General features: G+C 40.6%; 4 protein-coding genes and 1 pseudogene across 13 annotated transcripts in view; 1 reads left to right on the forward strand and 4 right to left on the reverse strand.

Moving 5' to 3' along the window:
- FAM149B1 (family with sequence similarity 149 member B1) overlaps positions 1–5419 on the forward strand; it is a 46938-nt gene extending 41519 nt beyond the window's left edge. For 5 of the 6 annotated variants that reach the window (XM_074339579.1, XM_019745874.2, XM_019745870.2 and 2 more), the window contains 4 exons: positions 1011–1134; positions 1371–1496; positions 3863–3938; positions 5052–5419. In XM_074339579.1, the coding sequence (XP_074195680.1) occupies positions 1011–1134; positions 1371–1496; positions 3863–3938; positions 5052–5125 (400 nt within the window). In that variant the 3' untranslated portion in view covers positions 5126–5419. The remainder of the gene's footprint in view (positions 1–1010; positions 1135–1370; positions 1497–3862; positions 3939–5051) is intronic. The other variant, XM_019745872.2, reaches the window with a different exon arrangement.
- Positions 5420–6271: 852 nt separating this feature from the next.
- On the reverse strand, positions 6272–11682 carry DNAJC9 (DnaJ heat shock protein family (Hsp40) member C9). Its single transcript, XM_019745878.2, has 5 exons — positions 11007–11682; positions 10695–10835; positions 9865–10119; positions 7925–8008; positions 6272–7554 (listed from the first exon to the last, which is right to left on the reverse strand). Exons 1-5 carry the CDS (start codon positions 11184–11186, stop codon positions 7435–7437), a joined length of 780 nt encoding a protein of 259 aa, XP_019601437.1. The 5' UTR covers positions 11187–11682; the 3' UTR covers positions 6272–7434.
- Positions 11683–11832: 150 nt separating this feature from the next.
- MRPS16 (mitochondrial ribosomal protein S16) lies at positions 11833–15174 on the reverse strand. The gene is made up of 3 exons (XM_019745879.2): positions 14971–15174; positions 14233–14493; positions 11833–13741 (listed from the first exon to the last, which is right to left on the reverse strand). The coding sequence occupies exons 1-3, from the start codon at positions 14981–14983 to the stop codon at positions 13608–13610; spliced, it is 408 nt and encodes a 135-aa protein (XP_019601438.2). The 5' UTR covers positions 14984–15174; the 3' UTR covers positions 11833–13607.
- A 492-nt stretch (positions 15175–15666) lies between these two features.
- CFAP70 (cilia and flagella associated protein 70) overlaps positions 15667–21874 on the reverse strand; it is a 69778-nt gene continuing 63570 nt past the window's right edge. For all 5 annotated transcript variants that reach the window (XM_019746011.2, XM_019746009.2, XM_019746008.2 and 2 more), the window contains 2 exons: positions 18050–18097; positions 15667–16622 (listed from right to left, as the gene is read on the reverse strand). In XM_019746011.2, the coding sequence (XP_019601570.2) occupies positions 16542–16622; positions 18050–18097 (129 nt within the window). In that variant the 3' untranslated portion in view covers positions 15667–16541. The remainder of the gene's footprint in view (positions 16623–18049; positions 18098–21874) is intronic.
- Positions 18566–21804, reverse strand: LOC141572803 (UPF0729 protein C18orf32 homolog pseudogene; annotated as a pseudogene).

Here is a 21874-nt window from a genome sequence, read left to right on the forward strand (position 1 = left end):
GAACATGCTCAGTGAAATTCATCCCAAAATAAGTTAATTCTCCTTGAATATTTTTCCGTACCATTGGGAACTGTTTATTCCATTGACAATGAAAACTTCGTAAACCTCAGAGAAGTTGTTTATATACCAGAAAAAATATCCCTTAGCACTTCTTAGGAAATAAGACAACACATAATCTTCCTTTTTCCCCACCCTTCATTCACTAGACACTCTGAGCCCCACTGTACAATAACCCAGAAGCCAATTTTTTAAGTAAAGTTCTTTTACTAGTTGATTTACAAAACATCTTAGGATGACAAACTAGTCACAAGGATGTAAAGTACAGCACAGGGAATATAGTCAATAATGTTGCAACAACTATATATATAGTGCCAGGTGGGTACTAGACTTATCAGGGGAATCACTGCATAAATTATATAAATGTCTAACCACTATTCTGTACACCTGAAACTAATATAAAATAATATTGAATGGCAACTGTAACTGAAAAAAAATAATTAAGAAAATCTTAGGATGGTTGATATCTAAAACTATGATCAAGGGTATAAGGCTGTAACTGTTTTCAGTTCAGCTTCTAAATTAAGCACATGTCACTATACTTCTCTCTCAGCATGTTATTTCTTGACTTTGATTTTTCAATTTCTTGTTATAATGTATCCCAAGAGATATCCATTGAATTTATGCAGTGATTCCCCTGATAAGTCTAGTACCAGATCTTATAATATTATAGTAAAATAAAACCGGGTCTTATATTAATGTTTGCTCCAAATGACGCATTAGAGCTGACTGCCCGGCTAGGTCTTATTTTCAGGGAAACACAGTACTATGAAAACACCAGAAACTCTAGTTTTCCAAAATCCTTTGAGAGCTCTTTACTTAAAAACTTAGGCAGCTTTAGGCTTTCTGTGCATGACATTAAGCTCACCTGCTTCATTTATTTGATTCTAATCAGTTTGCTTGTATTCTTGTAACTATTCTCATGGCTTGGTGTTCACCTGTGGGATCTGCAGCCTGGTGGCGGCCGACTCGCTCTCTTCTCCCTCGCCAATGCCCCTGAGTCGAAATAACCTGCTGCCACCTATTGGCACAGCTGCAGTGGAACACCTGAGCCCCGTGAGGCCACAAAGACAAACGGTATGTCTTCCCTATGGCCTTCCCACATGCTTATAAAACTTCCCGGACAGTAACTCTGCAGGATCTGTGCTCGGGTCTTCATTTATACTTTGTCACAATTATGTACTGAATTCTATTTCTGAGAATGGAATTGGAGGTGCTTGGCCTGCAGTTACCATACCTGCAAGCGGTGATATAGGACACGCACGGCTCCCAGTACAAATTGTTTTACCTGTTCTGTAACCCTGTCTCCACAGAAAAGCCATGGCAATACCAATCGAGCTCGAAGTGCGGTGGTAGATGAGCCTACCCATCAGCAGCCCCAGGAGAGGCTCCTTTTACCCGACTTCTTCTCCAGGCCCAACACAACTCAGTCATTTTTGGTAGAGTGACATATTTCCTCTATTCTGACAGTTGGGGGGCAGAGGGAAGAGTGGGAAGGGAAAGAAAAAAACTAGTTTGGTAGACTTAGACTTTACATAGTGGCTTAATGAACTTTAAATTTAAAAATTGAGGTTCTAACAATAAAAATAGTGTTTTAAGTACATTTTGTTGAAATGCTAACTGGTCTCTGCTATTCATTCTTTTAATGTGTAGAAAGAATAAGGTAAAATGCAAATTAAGCCTGAAACGTCCCTGGAGGCAAAAATGACAAAGCTGAAGCTGTCCTACTTCGGGCACATCATATGGCAGGGTTCTTTGGAAAAGACAGTAATGCTGGGAAAAATGGAAGGCAGCAGGAAAGAGGAAGACCACATATAAGATGGACTGACTCCATAAAAGGAGCATAGGCGTGAGACTACAGGAGCTGAGCAGGCTGCAGAGGACAGGGCATGGCGGACAGCACTCATTCACAGGGTCCCCAGGAGTTGGAGCTGACTCAGCAGCACATAACACACACAAAATGCCTTATACATAAATTACAAATTCTAAACAATGTAAAGTTTAGATCTTTCTGAGACTAAGAAAACAAAACAAAACGTTAAACCCCAGTGCATATCAGATCAGCATAACTTCATTCTCTAATGCTGCTCTCATGGAGTTATACCAACAGTAGTATCCGATTATGATGTGGACTGCTTGGTGGATGGGCGAGTCAGGAATTTCATTTTGTTGTTGTCTGAGATGCTGACATTGCCTTACCATTTCATGTACATTTACTAGCCCCTTTACTTTTAACCAAGTGATAGAAAAAACCTGGTTGGGAGATTCAAGGTCCTGCACTGACCTTGCTCAATTGTAGGCCAGGAGCTCAGCCCAACCTCATTTTGCTTTGTGGCAACAGGGCTTGGAGAGCCTGGAAAGTGAATGGGGCCACACTTAGTGCCCAGGAATTGGGCTGCACAATCTCTACCAGTTTTCAGGGTGGTGGTGTTTGCAGCCCACTTAGCCCAACTCCTAAATAACTCTTGACCTGTTACAGCCTAAAGCACCATAGGATCTTTCCCCACTAGAATAGTGAGAATAATAAATGAATAGGTCACTGTATTGGTTTCCTAGGCTGCCGTAAAAAATTACCACAAACTGGGCAGCTTAAAACAATAGAAATTTATTCTGTTCCAGAGCTTAGAAGTCCAAAATCAAGGTGTCAAGCAGAGCCAGGTTCCCTCTACAGACCCTAGGGAAGAATCCTTTCTTGCCTCTTCCTAGCTTCTGGTGGTTGCCAGCAATTCCTTGGCTTGCAGCTGCATCACTCTAATTCTGCCTCTATCTTTACATGACCTTCTTCCCTGTGTGTCTGAATCCCTCTTATAAAGATACCAGTCACTGAATTTAGAACTCACCTTAATCCAGTATGAGTTATCTTAACTTGATTACATCTGCACAGATGCTATTTCCAAATAAAGCCGCATTCACATGATCCAGGCGGACATAAATTTAGGGGGTACACTAACCCAACAGACCTCAAGAGGCCTAGTTTAAGGCAAGATTCACCCAAAACATGGGCAAAAAACAACAACAAACATTTCAGTTTCTTTTTTCACAGTTCATAACAGTAAGTAAACATGTCTTACCTTAGCCATTTCTCTTCAATTTGCTGTCATGAAAAGGGAGATGAGCTAGTAGCTCAATGTAACTAAGAGCGCTAGAGCTGGGGCCTGGGCTGGCACTGCCAGACTAGCACTCTGTTCCTTGGTGTTCTCATCTATAGTAGGACTCAGCAAACTATGGTTCACGGACCACTTGGCTTACTACCTGTTTTTGTAAATAAAGTTTTATTAGGGCAGAGCCAGCACACTCATTTTTGTGCCGTCTGCTTTTCACTACAATAGCAGAGTCGAGTAGTTCCAACAATGGCAATATGTACCACAAAACATAAAACACTTACTATCCTGCTCTTTACAAGTAGTGCTGACCCTGATCAAAAACATGGGGCTTCACCAGAAAAAAATTCCTGAAATCTCAATTCTAGTGCTCTGACAGGGAACTGAGTGGTTTTTATTCCAGAAGCACCAGCGAGATGACGATAGCTCTATTATTGATATTCTCCATTTTAATATTTTAGGCATATCTTAAAATTTTTTAAATTTCTTGAGGTGATTTTGAAATGTCTGAGTTTCATATTGAGAGTTACAGTTCAATTATGGTAGTCACAGGTGTTTCAATACTGCTGAAAAAGCTGGATTGGCAGGTGATGCCATATACAGTGTTGTCCAATTTCAAGTATTTTTCTCCCTTGTAAACTTAACATATTATCCTTTGGGAGACACTGCATTGTAAGAAGTGTCTCATCTTTTCTGTTTTTCAGCCAGACAGCCAGTATTGTCATTCATGCGCTGAGTATCCACATCAGGCCCGACCCGGTAGGGGACCTACAGGGACAGGTGGGGCCATGGCTCTTTATTTTACTATATGTGGCTATGTTAAGATTCTACCTTTGTTTTATTTTTCATTTCTGTGCTTAGTTTTCCCTCCTCCACGTTTTATTTTGTTTTCCTACATCTTTGTAAATCACCTCAAATTCATTTTGGAAGTTGGGATATAATAGAACTCTACTACTCAGAGCCAAAAACTTCCACAAGTTTTCTCATATGTAAATTAACTTCTGACCACTATGGCAAAGTAAATAGTACTTTTTTAAAATCTAAAAAATTTCAGCCAACTAAGTCATTTTCATAACATTCAAACACTGCATTAGTGTTATTATGTAGGCAAAATCCACATGGCTTTAAACTGCTTTGGTCAGTTAACCTGCTAGGCCAAGGCAAGACAAAAGAAATTCTAAAATGTTAAGATATGTCAAGTCTGATTCTATCCCACTTAATTTTTTGATTTTTAAGTTATATTCTATAGCTTCTATTTTTGTAAGAGCGATAAGAGACAATTTAATTTTAAAGGATATCTTAACTCTTCCTATAATGGTCTCCTCACCATCATCAGGGTCATTCTTATTAGGTTATAGGTGAAATTTAGTACAAGTACCGGGCAATTGACATGTTTCCTGTAAACAGGATTAATCAGCAAGTACATAGGAAATTAATCTGCCTCCAACCCTACTCTGTAGTCCAAGTGAATTATTTTATTTAGTTCCTACTTACAGTTTGGAAGTTTTTGAACACTTTCAGTGGATTCTGCTCTTGGATCGGTCCTCATAGAGAAGTCCTGACTCTGAGCTAGTTATTACTTTCAGCCATGTTTGATGGTCAGGTATAACTAGTGCAACATTAAGTGAAACAGACATTTCAGTCCTTTTCAAGTTATAGAGTGGGCTCTTCTCTATAACTAGGTTACTGCTTTCATATCTTATTTTTGTTTTTACTTAAAACATGCAATATTTTTACTGCCTCGGTAAATATATACTTTACTACTTAGTTCCCCTCTCCAAATGTAAAGTCCAACTGATTATTAGAGCGAAAAAGCCTTTAGATATGAATTTGAGATTACCAAATCTAGAATGTCTACTAATGTTACCCTATGATGTCATTTTTGTTGGACAGGTCCTCAGTTACATGCATCTACAAAATCTCAAAGCAGAAGTGGACCAGTCTCTAGAACCAGGCAGGGACCATAGACAAAAGAGAGGAACCTGCTTTAGGCTGCAGGGAACACGTGGGAAGATTTTATGAATCAGTGTTCACTCATTCTGTGATGCAGAGCTTGTATACGAGAAACAACTTGAAACTATCTTCATGAAGAGTTATATTGGTACAACTGATGGAGAAAACAAGAGAGTATCTGCCAAAGACTACATGGGTACTGTTTCTATCTCCACTTACTGTTTTCTTTCAGCATAAGTTAACCTATTCCATTGGACAGTAAAGTTTGTACCCAGAGATGTAACAAATGAATAATTACCCCCAAATCACTGCTCTCGTTGTCTGTTAGCAATGATCAGTTCATTATAGGATTCTATGAGACTGTACATAACACAAAAAGCAGCAAATGATTAATAACATTAAGTCATCACTGGTTTTGGAATACTTATTAATACTTGTATTAATTTATGTAGTTATACTCAGCTTTAAGTCACTTTTTAGGAGATAGTACTGTCAAAACTCTGAGCTACTCATCAAATAGGTATCATTCCTAAAGCTTTCTCTGCAGATGTCCAATCCCAAAGACAAATATGAAGGGCTGAGCAACTGAAGACATAAATGTTGAACACTGGTGTAAAGTAACATATGTAATAAATCGTAATGGATATTTTTTTCAGGTAGGACAGCTCAACTTCACAATGCCTGCTTGATATCAGGTTATGCTGCTTTTCTTCTTCAAGTACTTTTCTTCTTAAAGTACTTTACTTTTCCAAATAAACTCAGCTTGCCAGGTTTTCTCCTGCAGTTCTAACAAAGTCAATTAAAACCTTTATAGATTTTTTCTATTAGTGAGCCAGCAAGATGCAATTCCTTAAAATTTCAGAAACCCTGGCTATTAGTCCATTATGAACATATCCTAAGAGCAGAAGAGAACTTTGACATTTTTCTGATTTTACCATGGATCTTTTTCTGAGTGCACTCATAAATGCAGCAATGGTTTTAACTACGGCTTAAATTTATTTAAATTTCATTGAACTTTAATTTTGATGATCATACTGGTTTTAGATCTTACTGTTAACCCTGAGAATGGATAAATGCAAATGATCGTAAATTGAGGTAATTTTTTATTACAGGAAAGTATTCTAATGCTATCAATATGAAGACAGATGCTTCAAACAACCTGCATTAAATTATATTTTTAATAATTAAAGAGCATATTTTAACCTGTTTACAATCAGAAACTGAAAACGTGTCATGTGCTTACCTCAGATAAATTATGATACATACAACTCAGTAACAGGTTTATTTTATGCACGCGGAACTGAATGTATTAGTCTACAAATCAAAGATTTTAAGTTGAACAGTCCTTAAAAACTCCTATATATTCTAATGCATACCAATTCAACTAAATACAAGTGAAAACCTCTACACTGTTCTCACATATGCGAGTGCATGATGATAAACCACTGGATCAAGATGGCTTGCCTTTTAAAGTGAGAGTTAAGAGTCACAAGGAGCCACTAAGAAGTCATTTACCCAAACTCCCAGATAAGAAGACAAGTTCCCACAAACTCAGTGACCTGCCTAATGACATTCAGCAGTTACAGGCAAGACTACAACACCCCTTTATGCTACTTAACCCAGGCTATCTGCTACAACACTGACTAGGACTTTTCTTCGCTCTTCTCTATCTTAACACCATATTTTTTCTAGATCACATTTTAAATGATCATTTAAAACTTAGCAGTCATTTTTTTACTTGTTTATTTCATCATGTAGAAGTCTTATAAAGATGCTTGAAGTAAAAGAACGCCTGTTTGTCCTATACTTCAAGCAAAGAGTAGAAAACCTGGTTGAGTAAAAACAAAAAGAACATTAAGACCAAGAATAAAGTATCAAGTATTTGGAAGACGTCCAGCAAGAGTTCTGAAGGCATTCTAGCTAGGAAGAGTAACTGTTCTAATAAACACGAGTATACTCTGTAGCTCACTCCTGTGTGGCAAAATGACAACTGGTAAAGGAAGTATGGACAGACCAGCACTCTAAATAGTTTCTTGTACAGAATATCTTACAGAGGCAAGTGCTGTCAGGAAGGAAGTATACCAACCTCCTCTTCCCTCAACAGTCACCACCAAATTCCTTCAAATGGGGACTTCATAGAATGTCAGGGAATTTCTAGGCTATACTAAGATCAGGTTGAAAGATTCTGGTTTAGTCAATCTGAGTGATTTAGGCAGGAAAGACAACTTAAGAGTTGGATCAACTTTTGTCTTCAAATCTTGACTGTACCTTGCCTACAATGACACCAATTAACACCTAAGGACTTTTGAAGAGAAAAATCCCATTATTTCTTTTCTTTCTTGAGAGCTGTTTTTTTCCCTCCTCGACTGGAACGTTTGCAGTACTTTGCTTCCATCTGAGCCAGAAAACTGTCCATTTCCTTTTGCCGATCCTTTTGTCTGCTCTGTTTGAGAGTTAAAACACAAGCTTTCAAAACACAAGACTATCCACAGAGACAAAAGTACTCAGTGATTGCCAGGGGCTGGTGGGAATGGAGAATGGGGAGTGAATGCTAATGGGTAAGGGGTTTTTTTCTTAAGGGTGATGAAATGTTCTGGAATTAGATAGTGCTGATGGTTGTACAACTTGATGTATACTAAAAACCACTGAATTGCACTTTAAAAAGATGAATACATGGTGTGTGAATTGTCTTAAAAGAAAACCAAAATACCGACAATGCTATTCATATACTCACTCCAAAGAAAATATTAGCAGTAGGAATCAGAACATGAAAGAAATGGCAGCAACCTTCTCAGACAGCCTATCAAGTTTACCTGAATGACTGCTTTCAAGTTATCCACTCCTTCAAGTCCCAACTCCTTCCTGCTCATTTCTGCTTCTTTAGCCTCTTCCTGAGCCTAAAAAAGAAACTCAAATGAGACTCCATGACAAGCGAGCAAATGCTAAAAGTACACCCTTTTCCCAAACCAACTCTATGCTAAGACCCTTTCAATTTGAGGATTATATCTAGGATAAAATTACATAAGGTCATTCATTAAAAGGCAAAAATGCTGAGAGCAAGCAATATATCCTCTGATTCCAATAGGCATTTCTGAGTTTTCCCCGTTTCTCCTTGCTAGGGGTAGCAAGTAGTTTGGTATTAATAAACCACATGGTGATAGAAAGGAAAACAAAATGCTAGAAGAGTTAAGAAAGGCCAGTTAACTAAGAATGCTCTCAAAAATATTGCCAGAATACAGGTACCTCAGATTCCTCCTCTGGAAACCCAATTTACTGCATGTGACTAGTGGCAGCCTTGAAAGCAACCCTGGTTTAAAATTCCCCAAGCCAGAATAAACGCTAATAAATTCAGTTTTAACTTTTCTTTATTGATTTCGAAGCCACCTTCTTTTGCCAAATTTTCCTAGGGCACTGATGCCAAAATACCAGAAGAATACTTTGGGAAAGGTTATTAAGTTTTTTTTTTCTCCCTCAGGGCAACAACTAACACTATTAAGAGGCCCCAATCCCCAGTGAATCTTCTAAATAGCAATAAATACTATTAATACTGAAAATTATGACACATTAGGACCTCGTTATTACAATAAAAACACAGTTTCCATTGTCTACTTTCAGTCCTTAAATCCCATTTCTCTCTTTTAATACTGTATCCCTCTCCCCTAGCTTGCTGGGTGGAGTCTCTCTCAAAACTATGCCAGCCACCCACCCCCATTCTCTAGGGAAGCTTCTCAAGCTAACAGCCTATTACTGGATACAGCTGTGCTCAGTTTCACCTGAGAAAATCATTACTAACAAACTTAGACTCAGCTTGAGTTTAAGCAGAACCAAAACGATGATAATACACACTCCACTTCTCTCAACTCAATACATATGTCAGCTTTCCCTTATGTGTATCTTGCATCTAAAAGCTGCAGACCTACCTCCACTTCCAATTCAGCCATGTAAGGTAAGGTATTCAGCTCAGGTACCCAGCAAAGATCTAAACTCTTACACTGTCAGCTCTCCATGGAACTCCCATTATAAAAGCCAGGCTGAGGCAATGGCTACTTCAGTACCTGTCTGTCCCAAAAGATCAGAGGTGCAGATATTTGCTTCTTGGAATTTATTCCCTCCCAGAACCCCAGCTGTCCTTAAGCTCCTTTCCCTTGCCACCATCCCTACCTCCACCAATTCCACAGTTTAATATGGGTGTAAAGGACACACAGGCCTCAATCCTTGATTCTCCATAAAAGTGCTCCTCAAAGTGTGTTTGGAAAGACACCATCAAAAGAAACTAAATAGTTTGTTTAAAAAATGTATATTCGGGGCCCAACTCAATCAATTTGGGCAAAAGCAAAGGAATCTGTATTAACAGGACATTATTTTTTTTAAAAAAGTCTCTGTCGCCCTCTCCCCACACTTTAACCAAGTGAGAACCACTGTCTAGCGTGTGTATCTGGACTCCAATACTTTCTCTCCCAAGAAATGCCTGAAGAAGCGACAAGAATTGGCCCATATGAAGAGTATTTCACTGTTACTTTAAGATGACATTATTCAAATAACCTACAAATGCTCTTGAGCACAACGTACTAGGGAAAAAAGTTTCCCTTGGTGAGCTGGTATGCTCATTTTATCAGATGAGAACTACACAGCAAGTTAATCCTTATCCTTAGTATTTTAGCAGTCTCGTCTGTATTTCCATTTTTGTCAATATCCTCAAATTCTTTCTGGAAGCAGTCAAGATATAAATAATAAATAGCGTTCACAATCTTACCCTCCTTTTCCTTGCATTCATCTTTTGTTTTGATTCTTTGACAAACGCATTATAGGATGGGACCTCTCCGGCATCAATGGCTTGTTGAATAATGTTCCTTATCCTGGGTTCTTCTGTGTACTGCACACACAGCACAGACTCCATGATCCGACCTATGTCCCCCTTGAAGTCCAGATAGGCTTGTTTAATATCAGCCAGCTCTTCTTCAGAACCTTTGTATGTCTTTTCAAAAGCTTGAATGTCTTCTAGAGATATCTACACAAGAGACATACGTTTAACTTGGACAATTTTATTTTAAATAAGAGATACTCTAGTAAAATTAAATTCAGGTGTTGAAATGTTTCTCCCCAAATACAACGGCTTCTTGAATTGAAATTGTTGCAAAAAAAAATATTTCTATGCCAAAAACTTTTCCAGAGTTCTCCCTAGTCCAACCTTCATAACTGCTAAACTACAGACCAGTAAAATTTAAGTGAAGTTTCCAAAGGTGGGAAGGGACCAGAAAAACACTCAGGACTTACATTTAGATGTGTAAGATAAAGCAAATCTTGTAATAAATTAAACCCCCCTTTTCAGTACAATCACTCTACATCAACAGATAATTGAAGACCCATTTCACTGTGTGTACACACATGGTTCAACTTAAGGGTTAAATACATTTGTTTTTCAAGATTACAGTACACGTCTCCTGAGGAATGCCTGTGTATTTACATTACGAGGCCAAAGAGAAACTGGTCATTCCTAAACAACACAAAATGCAAAGCGTTAGAGGCATTCGATAAACACTTATTGATGAATAATGAGAAGTCCAAGCCTCCGGAGTCCTCTACCTTTTTAAAGAGTAACCTCCAGTACGTTTCCCAGTCCCGATCTTGGTTGAGCACATCGGAATCCTCGTCCACGGTTCCCTGCTCATCGTACACCGCTCTCTGCTCTTTGTCACTCAGAACGGAATAGACTTTCCCAAGGATCTGCGGAAAGAGCATCCAAAAGTCACCCCGGCCTCTCACTGAAACCGCGAAGCGAAAAATAAAAATTAGAGAGCGTGCCAGGCCGGGTTCTGACAACTCCACCCGGGCGGGGCCAATCGGCCAAGAGACCCTGAGAAGCCCGGGCGGCCGGTGGAGCAGGGACGTGCGTACCTGGAAGCGGCGGGTGGCGTCCTCCTTGTCGCCCTCGCCCACCCGGTCCGGGTGCACCTGCAGGGACACCTTGTGGTAGCCGCGTCGGACCTCGCCGTCGGAGGCCTCACGCCGCACGCCCAACACTCGGTAAAGGTCGGCGGTGCCGAACACTTCCTCACACAGCTCCAGCAGCCCCATGGCTGGCAGAGGTGCAGAGCGAAAGGCGGCCTCTAGAAAAACAGGTCCCAGCGATGCCGACTAGGGCTCCGAACTGCTTCCTTTTCCCGCGCAAAAAGCCCAGGGCGCCTGCGTCACAAGAAGAGCGGAAGGGGCGTGGCCACGCCGCCGCACTTTACGGCGGCTGCAAACCCGGGCGTGGAAAGGCTGTCATCCACCGGGAGCGAAGTGTAGAGCAGGTGTGCCATCTCGCCCAGCGCGGGAACCTCTTTCCGCGGGATGATATAAGCCCGGTAGCCACCACCCCTCTCCTGGCTGTACTCTGGAAATCTGGCGCCTATCTTCTCCCCAATATCCCGGCAGAAAATTTTTCAATGTTACATGGAATGTCCATATTAGGTTGAACCTATACATTGCTGGTTTTTTAAAGTAAACAACAGCATAACATCAGTATTTGGCAATTTCACATGGTTCCTAAACATGTTTTTTCCCCAGAGAACAATGGTTAAAGAGATTTATTCTTTTTCAGAGATGATCCTGACAAGTACCTCCAGCTCTTAAAGCCCAAATAATTTTGCAACCTACAGGGTGGGTCTGCTGGATAGGTACTTGCCCTTGAGCCCTGCAAGAAAAAAGCCTACTTTAAACAAAAAGCACAATACCAGTCTTTCAAAATTTCTTATTTGACATTTATTACAGAATCATTCCCATTCTCCTCTGAATCACCTTCTACTTTGGTGGAAACGACATGACCCAAACCTTCATCTTAATAAAAATACAAGCTGCTGAAGCAAAGGCCTTTTTGTTGTTATTGTTAACGCTTTCGAAAGTGCAGAGCTGAATTTTTAGCACCTTAGATTTGAAGGTGGTAACAAGACAGGCTGATACAATCATCTAAGACATGATGACAAATCCTGTGCCTGGAGATCCAAAGGCTAAGGCTAGAGAAATCTCTGGAAATCAGGGAGAAGCGCTCACACAGGAAATATGTGTATACAAATTTTAGACAAAGGACAGATAAGGGCCCAAAGTAAATACTTGAGTTGGCAAACTCAGTAGCTCAAAATACTTTACCTTAACCCATTTCACATCAGTTCCTCTCACTGATCAATATTTTTCAGAATCACATTCTCCCCTGCTGTACCAATTAAAGCTTTTCCCAAGACCTCAAACTCTCCAGGGTAGTATCTTTTAAACTTGCAGAGTTCCTACCATTTTCAAAGCATTTCTCTTTCCTATACCCAAGCTCAAACTCAGGTAAAGTTATTTCCTCTCTGCCTGCCTGCCTTCAAAATCTCCTCCAAGCAAGTGGAGGCCAACTAGTAATAACCCTTGGGGAGCCTTGATGACACCAGAATTTGAGGTGGTTAATTGTTCTCAGACTATATAACCCAGAGAATAAGTTAGTATATTGATAGGGCTTTAGAATCTCCTCTACAAATCTCCTATATGCTAGTCTTAAGACAGAATTTGAAATCTGTATTATCCAGAGTGCACTAAAACCATCTAATCCACACTTGTGCTTGTAGACTCCTGAGTGAAGCAGATAATGTGGTATTTTGTGGGGATTTTTGGCATAGCCAGTCATTTATATTACCAAACTCACAATATCTAAACCTGAGTCTATCACTGACTTTTTAAGTGGACATTTGAAAAGCCCCTCATCCTTGCTCATTCCCCACTCCCTACTACAGACAATACATGTTGGAAAGGGCTCTCCAGGTAGGCACATCGGGGTCTGAATCTTAGCTCTACCAATATTAAAACTGTGGCCTTGGGCAAGTTTCTACCTCTGAGCCTCAACTTATCCATTTATAAAATGGCGATAATCCTACCTACTTTCATACCTTATTATTCTCACAAATAACCTTGCATATAAAGGGCCTAGAATGTATGTAGGTACTTTACAATATTAGATCTCGTCCAGTTTCTCACTCTTAAAAGTAGACTATTACAGCCTAAAAACTTGTAACAAATCTACCTTTGTAAATTTGAGATTGTGTTAAGCAATACAAACCTACAGTTATAACAACAATAAGCAAAGTAACTGTGTCTTGAACTGGTGAGACGACAATAAATTAAGAAAAGAATTACTTGAACGGGCCATGGACATCCTGATTTGGGGCTTTGAAACAGGAAAGTCTGGAAGGCAGCAGACTGTAAAGTTGTCTAAGAGACCCAGGGCCCAACCCAAAAGTCAAACCCATCTCACAGCCACTGTGTTTCGCCACAAGAAGGCTGAAAAAGCTAGTAAGTTCCCAGACCTAGCTCTCTATCAGACAAGAACAAATCTCTCCCTGGGCCCTGCTCAGGCCAGGCCAGAAGAGCATGGGTGACACAGAAAACTCCATTTATTGACCCCTAACTCTAACAAAACCAGGAACTCTGCACAAGCGTTTTAAGAGAACTTTGACCTTGTTCCTACTACTATGCTCACTGGAGTCAGTTCGCTTTTGTTTCTGTAGCCTCTGTTTCTGTTTCCTGAGATGCTAAGAGGACTTCACGTGTCCGTTTCCGTCGCAGCCTCTCAGCATTTGTGATCATCATGGGATGCAGAGGGAAAAAGCCAGAGAGACCTAAAAGCAACAGGATTTTCATTCATTATAACAAAGTACAAGCAAACGTTTCCTTGGGAACTCAGCCTCACAGAACTGAGGTCTAACAGAGACTTGACCTAGAGGATGGATATAAAACATGCCATGCTCTTAACTTGCCAAACTGTCTTACCTCTTCCCCCAATTCCCTCCCCTCCATTCACTGCAAGGAGACAACAGATGTTGTCAACTTCCTAACACTATTTTCCTTACTTGAAATAAAGATAAAGTGACAGATGGCCATTCAAGACACACTATTCCCATTTTTAGTATGAAATCTTAGTCACCCAAAAAGTCTCATAAAGAAGTCCTCAAAAGGGGTCTCCAGATTTAAAATGACAATTAGATCACAACTTCACTTCTCACTCCAGTTCTGAGCAGCCTGGAGGCAATGAAAATCATTCATTCTCAACACCCTGGAACTGCCTTCAATTTAAAATTCCCTCAATGAAGTATGGCTACAGCCGAGTTACCCAGAAGCTTTTCCACAGGTTTAGAGAGGTGGGCTCCACAGCCGATCCAATGTCGGATCCGGTCCAGGTTGAGAGCAACGAGTTTCTCTCCATGACTGTTGGGCAGTGGATCATAGGAGCCCAGCTGCTCCACGAAACGACCATCCCTGGGAAACTTGTTATGAGCAGCCACGATGCGATAGAAAGGCCGGTTGGTACAGCCTCCCAGGGCAAGACGAATGGTTAAGTGGCCTCCACGGTAGGCCTTGCAGAGGACAGTAGCTGTAGAAAAACAGTGGTTAAGACACAAGAACCGAGGGCACAAAATGGGCAAAATGAGGTCGATGAAACAATCTCCTTCCTCCAGTGAAATGTCCTTATTTCCAATTAATTCTTGTCAATCTGGTTGAGATATCATCTTTGCAAAGACGAGTCTTTGCGAAACTCCTCTTATGCACTCCATTCAGAGAAATAACTTCCTCCTGATTCCCGAGTGCACTCAGCACAGGCTTGACATTTACTAGCTGTGACCAAATGAGAGCCTCAGCTGCTTCATCTATCCAATGAATGCCACTAACCTCATTGGGTTTCAGGGAGGATTAAGTGAGAAACACTGAGGGGACACTCAACGTAAGGCAGTGTGGCTGTGTCAAGTTGGGGTAGCCTCCAGCTGGCCTAGGTACTCCCTGCTCCACACGGTCCCACACGCCCCACAGCCCCGGCGACCTCCTGGGTGGTCTCTCGGGGCCCCTCACTCACTGAGCTGGACCATGGTGCAGCCGGCGTGCGCTGAGGCCCATGCGCAACTTGCGGCGCCTCGGAGCTTCCCGCCGCCCGCAAGGATCAGCTCTACCTCCTCGGGCGGGGCGGAGGACGGACGCGCGGGTCAACCCTCCCGAAAAGCCGGCCTCACCCCGACGCAAGCCAACCTCAAGCGCCTCATTGCCGGAAGCGAACGGTCCACTCGCCCCGCCCTTTCCGCCCCTGCAATCCCGTAACGCAACACGGCGAAACTTAACGTACTTTACTTAAACTGCAGCAATAAAGGCGCGCTGCAATTTGCGTATAAAGGAGGAGGCAGTGCATGCAGAATCATGTGGGTGTTCCGGTCCCTACTGGCCTGTGAGCTCCTGGTGGAGTGAGAAGTATTTAGAGTATCCCGGGAGCGGCTAAGAGAAGCGCTAAAGTGCTCCACAAATCCATCCTTACAGCAAACGTTTTTTGAGTACTTGTTAGGGCTAAGGTGCAGTGCTGAGAACGCAGAGGTGAAAGGGATCTGTCCCTTCCTGCAGGAAGTTCACAGTCTAGTGGGGAGACTGAGAGGTTACACCAGAATAACTGGGGGAGGGGGGGTCATTACACAGTCCTGGGGAAGAAGAAAAGACAAGCCTGGTAACTTACTTAGTGTAGCAGGAAGACTTCATAAAAGGGGTATAGTTAAGGACCGAGACTAGAAAAGGCCTATAAATGATGTAGAGTTTATTTTATTCTTCTGTGTTTACTAATATGCCTCTCACCTTCCTTCCTATTCTCTCCACATCCTCTTTTAAAAAATACAGGGGGAGCCTTTATTCCTGGTTTTACTGTGCAGTGATCCAGGAGGACAGGAGTCAAGTATGGTTCCTTTGTCATCTTTAGCCGTAAAATAACATACTCAGTTGTGAGTTTTGCATCTGTTACAGGGTGATGGGCTCTTCATGGAGCCCTTGTGCTTTAGATCCCCGTGGGTAAGATACCCGTGGTTAGAGGGAATCAGTACCTCCACCTTCAGCAAAGACCTCTCTGTGTAGCTTCTCTGTTCACCACTGGATCCAAAGGGCCTGGCCACAATTAACATGCTCTTTATCCTAATACAGGGACCCCGCATAGCTTTCTTCCTTTAGTTCCACCTTAGAAAACGATGCCTTAACTCCCATGTTCCAGTGAGTGAACCTGGCCACGGACCTTAGCAGTTGGCTTCCTCCAGGAGTGATCCTGATTAGCTTTCTCCAGAAACCCTAATAATGAACCCACTATATCTTAATTATAAATATACATATATGTACATATATTTATATTCTTATCTTTCCCTCAGTATACCTTAGCCCCAGAACCACACTGATGAATTTTGAATCTCTTGTTTCCATTTTGTATTGTCATCCACTTTACTGTCAACCAGTAAAACAACCAGCAACATAGCCATCCAGTAAGACAGCCAATGGAAATAAATGAATGGGTTTCTGTTTATGGTAAAGACTTTTTTGTTCTCCATCGCCAGCTCTCATATGGTGAAGCATCCACAGTTTAATTTCTCAGAATCCCAAACAGAAGATTCTTCAGCTGGAAGGATGTTAGAAAGATGGATTGCCAAAGCCAACGGTCTCCTGTAACATGTGGATCTCTGCAAGCAGAGCCTCATCTTTCAATTTCAGCTGCAAGAGAGGAAGGAAGGGGACATGTCATACCTGATATATCTATGTAGAGACCCTTCATTTGTGGGGCCACAGCTAAAGAACATAGTTCCTTGGAATGGAATTGTCTATATTCCCTACTGCATGGTAACTCCATTAAAAGACCTCCACATTGTGCTGGTTACATTGATATGTTCACTTTATGAAAATATATCAAGTGGTCTGAACATTCACAATTTGTGCATTTTCTAATAAAGTAACTTTAATAAAGTAACATTTTTAATAAAGTTTATTTTTGAAAGATTCACATTATCACCCAATGTATCTTGAGTAATATATACTATTCCCATTTGGCAAATGACAGAAGTGAATCAAAGATACTAGATTGAACTTAATTGTAGAATCTAGCTGTGTAGTAGAGACATCTAGTTGCCTACTGAATACCCTCTCTCTCCTTTAAAACTAAGTAAATCTTCATTTCTTTTCAGCACCGCAATGCAGCCAGCTAAAAAGCCACATTTCCTGCTTCGCTTGCAATTAGGGGCAGTCTTATGACCAGGTGGCCAATGATATGCAAGTAAAAGTCACTGCTCTTTAAAGGGAGGTGATATAGCTAGCATGACCCTTTTGTCCTTTCCCCCCTTTTGTTCCTTATTGTGCTTGAAACATGGATATGATGGCTGGAACTAAAATGGCTGTCCTTAACTATGAGGGATGGGAAACTATGCTATGGTTGTTGAAGCAGAAAGATAGAGGTTGTATCTCTGATGACATTGTGGAGTGGTAATACATTAGATGAGAAAAATAAAACTCATCACTGTCTTTCTAGTCAGATTACTTACAATTCATAACAGATAGAATAGACTAGGGATTGGCAAACCACAGCTCAACAGCCAAATACAGCACTCTGTCTTGTTTCCGTAAGCAAAGTTTTATTTGAAACACAACCACCACATTCATTTGTTTATGTACTGTCTATGGCTGCTTTTTTCACTACAAGGGCAGAGTGTAGTAGTTGCAATAGAGACTGTTTGGCCCACAAAGGCCTAAAATATTTCCTGTTTTTCCCTTTAAGAAAAAGTTTGTTGACTCCTGGACTAGACCAACACCTTCATTTCACACATGAGGAAAATGAGGCCCAGAGAGGTTAATACAGTAAGTTAATGGCAAACCTAGGACCATAATTCAGTTCTACTGACTCCCAGGCCATCTGTCTTTCTATTAAGCCATATTCTCTAAAGAGGTATAAAAAAGATCCCCCATGGCACTATGTGGGTTAGTATTCCAAACCCAGCAGCCCCATGATAATGGCACAATGGTAAGAAAAGCCTCTAGAAAAATATTCACATCATGAAATGCTATACAGTCCTGAATTAAGCCAGCACCTTGTTCCTAGTTTCCCAGCCCCAGTACAGTGCAGACAAACAGCAGAGGCAACTGCATCATACCTTCATTGTGTATTTGTAGGCTTGCTCAGCTTCCAGTTGCCGTCCAGCCTGAAAAAAAGAGCAGCAGCTGGTGATGATATAAACATTATGGTGGGAAAGTACTTTTCCTGCTTCACCTTTGAATTCAAAGTTTCTTAACTAAGAAGGTTATATATATGGTATGATAAAAAAAATATGGTGACTGTTTAATAAAAAAATTATTACAGGAAAAGACATATTATCTTTAATCCCACTCAAAATACTCTCTATTGCTTCAAACACACTTATCCCATTGTTCTTGTCATTTTCTGAAGCAGTTCTGGAAGTCCTCTTTTGTGAGTCTTTAGTTGTGCTGTTGTGGCTGCCTCATTTGATGTTCTGAATCAATTCAAAACATTTACCTTTCATGGTCATTTTGACTTTGGAGAAGAGCCAGAAGTTCATAGTACCAGATCCAGTGAATAAGCTGGATGAGGACACACCATAATGTTTTTATTTGACAGAAATTACCATATATGAGAAGCAATGTGTGACACGGAGCCTTTCCGTTGTGATAAAAAAAAGTACCAGGAATGCTGCTGCCGAGTGCCATCCAACAGAAAGGCAGGGAACTTCAATATGGGAAGTGGCACATCGAACCTTAAAAACAGCGTGTGACAACTTTCAACTTGTTGGGTGCAACCAGTCGGGTGTGAGCTACAGTTGAGAGATGGTGTGTTTTACAATTTGCTGTAAATCATCTTCCATCATGACAAAGCTCCATGTCACACATCACTTCTGGTATATGGCAATTTGTCAAATAAAAACATTATGGTGTGTCCTCATCCACCTTATTCACCAGATCTAGTACCATGTGACTTCTGGCTCTTCCCCAAAGTCAAAATGATTCAGGACATCGAGGCAGAAGTGACAGCACAACTAAAGACACTCACGAAAGAGGACTTCCAGAACTGCTTCAGAAAGTGGCAAGAACGATGGGATAAGTGTGTTCAAAGCAAGGGGAGGTATTTGGAGGGGGAGTAATGGCAATGTGTCTTTTACTTTAATACATTTTTTAAATTTAAACATTCACCATATTGTTTGATCACACCTCATATACTCCTCTTTTTGATTATCCTTTCTTTCGGTTTCCTTGTTTTCTCTTTACTATTTTCATAATTTAAATGCTTAATTCATTGATTTTTCCACACTCTTTTCTAATATATGTGTTTAAGGCTATAAATTACCCTCTCTATATTGCTTTAATTGTATCCCATAGTTCCAATATATAATAGCTTTCTTTTTATTCAGTCCCATTTCAATTACCTACTAAAGTGTAACAAACCACTCCAAAATGTAATGGTTTAACAGACAATTTATTATTTTTCATAATTCTATGGGCAATCAGAGCCATTCTTCTTTTTCCTGGGATCACTCATGTCCTCTATTTGGTTAGGGCTGGAGGAGCCAAGATGGCCTCACTCAAAGAGTAAGGTTAGCTGTTGGCTGGGGTGCTTCAGTTCTCCTCCAAGTGGACTTTGAGCCTCTTATAGGCTAAACTGGGCTTTTAACCCATGGTGTTTCCAGAGTTTTAAGAGAGAAGAGCAGTAGCTGCAAGACTGTTAAAGGCCTTGTTTCTAAGAACTCACATAATGTCACTTCCATCATAGTCTACTGATCAAAGTAAGTCACCAATACAGCTTAGATTGCAGGGTAGAGAGAAACGAGAAGGAGACTCCATATCTTGAGTGATAATACCACATTGCAAAGGGTGTGGACATGAAAGCATAATCAAATGGGGGCTATTATTGTAAAAATCTACCAAATGGCCTGTTTTCGTCTTCTACTGCTGTGTAACAAATTACCACAAACTTCGTGGCTTAAAACAAAACCCATTTATCATCTGACAGTTTCCACTGGTCAGAAGTTGGCATGGCTCAACTGGGTCTCTGCTTAGGATCTCACAAAGCCAAAATCAAGGTGTTAGCAGGGCTGGGTTCTTATCTGGAATCTACTTGCAAGCTCATCCAGGTTGTTGGCAGAATTCAGTTGCTTGTATTTGTAGGATGGAGGTCTCCATTTTCTGGATGGCTGTGATTCTGAGAAGGGAGTGCTTTCAGCTTCTACAGCCTTCCCACATTCTTTGACATCTGGTCCCTCTCCATCTTTAAGCCACCAATTGTGTGTTGAATCTTTCTTGTGCTTTGAATCTCTCTTACTTCCCTTCATAGCAGTACCTATATTAGTGTCTGATGGAATTATCTTGGGAGGTCATCTTCAGAATTCTACCTACCACAAAAAATTGTCTTATGATTTTCTCTTTGATCCATGAATGAATTACAAGCATGTTTTTAAGTTTACAAATATATGAGTCTTGGGGCCTATCTTTCCTTTGTCAATTTGTAATTTTATTGCGGTGTCATCTATATATATTTGTGGAATCTCTCTGTGTTTAGCATATGGTCAACTCTTATGACTAACTCATTTGTGCTTGAAAAGAATATGTATTCTTCAATTGTTAAGTGCAGAGTTCTATATTGGTATTTGAGCTCAACCTTGTTTTATTCAAATCTTACATATGCTTAATTATTTTTCTATTAGAGCTATCAGTTTCTAAGGGAAGTGTATTAAAATCTTCCATTTTCACACTTTTAGTTTAAAGAAAAAAGTAAGGCCCAGCAAGTTTAAGTGACTTACCCAGGATCCCACAGCTAGTTGTGACAGAGCTGGCGTAAGAACATAGGTATGTCTTGTATTGATATTCAAGAGAAAATTCAGTAATTTTTATTTTGTTCATTTCTCTTACATTCACAATATCTCCTGTCAGCTTGGTGTCATATTGGCCAATCGAAAATGGAGGGCCAATCTCATTATTCCCAATCTTATTTTAGGCTGATGTGCGTTATTTAAGCAAGTTATTTAATTATGGGATAGTTATTTTCTATAGGTAAAGCAGTTATCACAAGCTTCTACAATACCCCCCACCTAATTTCCCATCTATATCAAGGATAAGCACCCTTCACCAGCAGTTCAATAGGAAGGAAGTATTCAGAAAACCTAGTATATCATCTCCTTCACTAGTCTTTGACCTTGTTTTATATTCTGATACAATAGCACTTCCATTAAAAAAAAGTTATCCATTTGAAATGAAAAAGGAACTCAGGAATGAGGTCGTTAAATATAACTAAATACATTTTAAATGTAAATACCATGTATTTCCTGATTAGTATCAGGTAAATATCTAAACTATCGATCCCAAATTCTGGTCTCAGAAAAAAGTCAGAGACAATTACAAAGAAGATGCTTCATAGTATCAGGTCCATTTTTAAAACAATAGTATCTTTTGGGAAAATTGCTTTAGTCTATCAGAGATATCTGTTGGTCCTTTTGTTTGTAATCCATTTATATCTGTACCCTTATAGGCTACTTTCCCTTTATTTTTATACCTGGAGTCTTATATAGCTTTTCTAGGCCATATACGACTTACAAAGGGGGTAATTAGAGGCTCCAGGAATTTTTTGTAGATCCAGAGCAGAATTGGAATGACCATACAAGGAACGTTTACCATTGTCCCAGGCAGGAATTATTGTCCTAAACATGAGAGCACAGGCAGGTGGGGAGAGGTATCCAGGAGGGCAGAAGGAAAACTGCTCACTGCCCACAAGTCTAATCTGCCATCCCACTGCACGGTCAGTCACTGCCCTTACACAGCTCCCCATTAAGTGTTTATAACCCCAACCCTAGACCAGGTTCTGATCCCTACATCCTCCTTCATCTTGAGGCAAGCCACCATTGGGCTGGGCCTGTGGAGTATAGCAGGGAGTCTACCCACCCACCCCAGAACCCCCCGGCCAGCAGTTAGCCCTG

Source organism: Rhinolophus sinicus, linkage group LG07 (genome assembly GCF_036562045.2).
Source record: "Rhinolophus sinicus isolate RSC01 linkage group LG07, ASM3656204v1, whole genome shotgun sequence".
Lineage (NCBI taxonomy): Eukaryota > Metazoa > Chordata > Mammalia > Chiroptera > Rhinolophidae > Rhinolophus > Rhinolophus sinicus.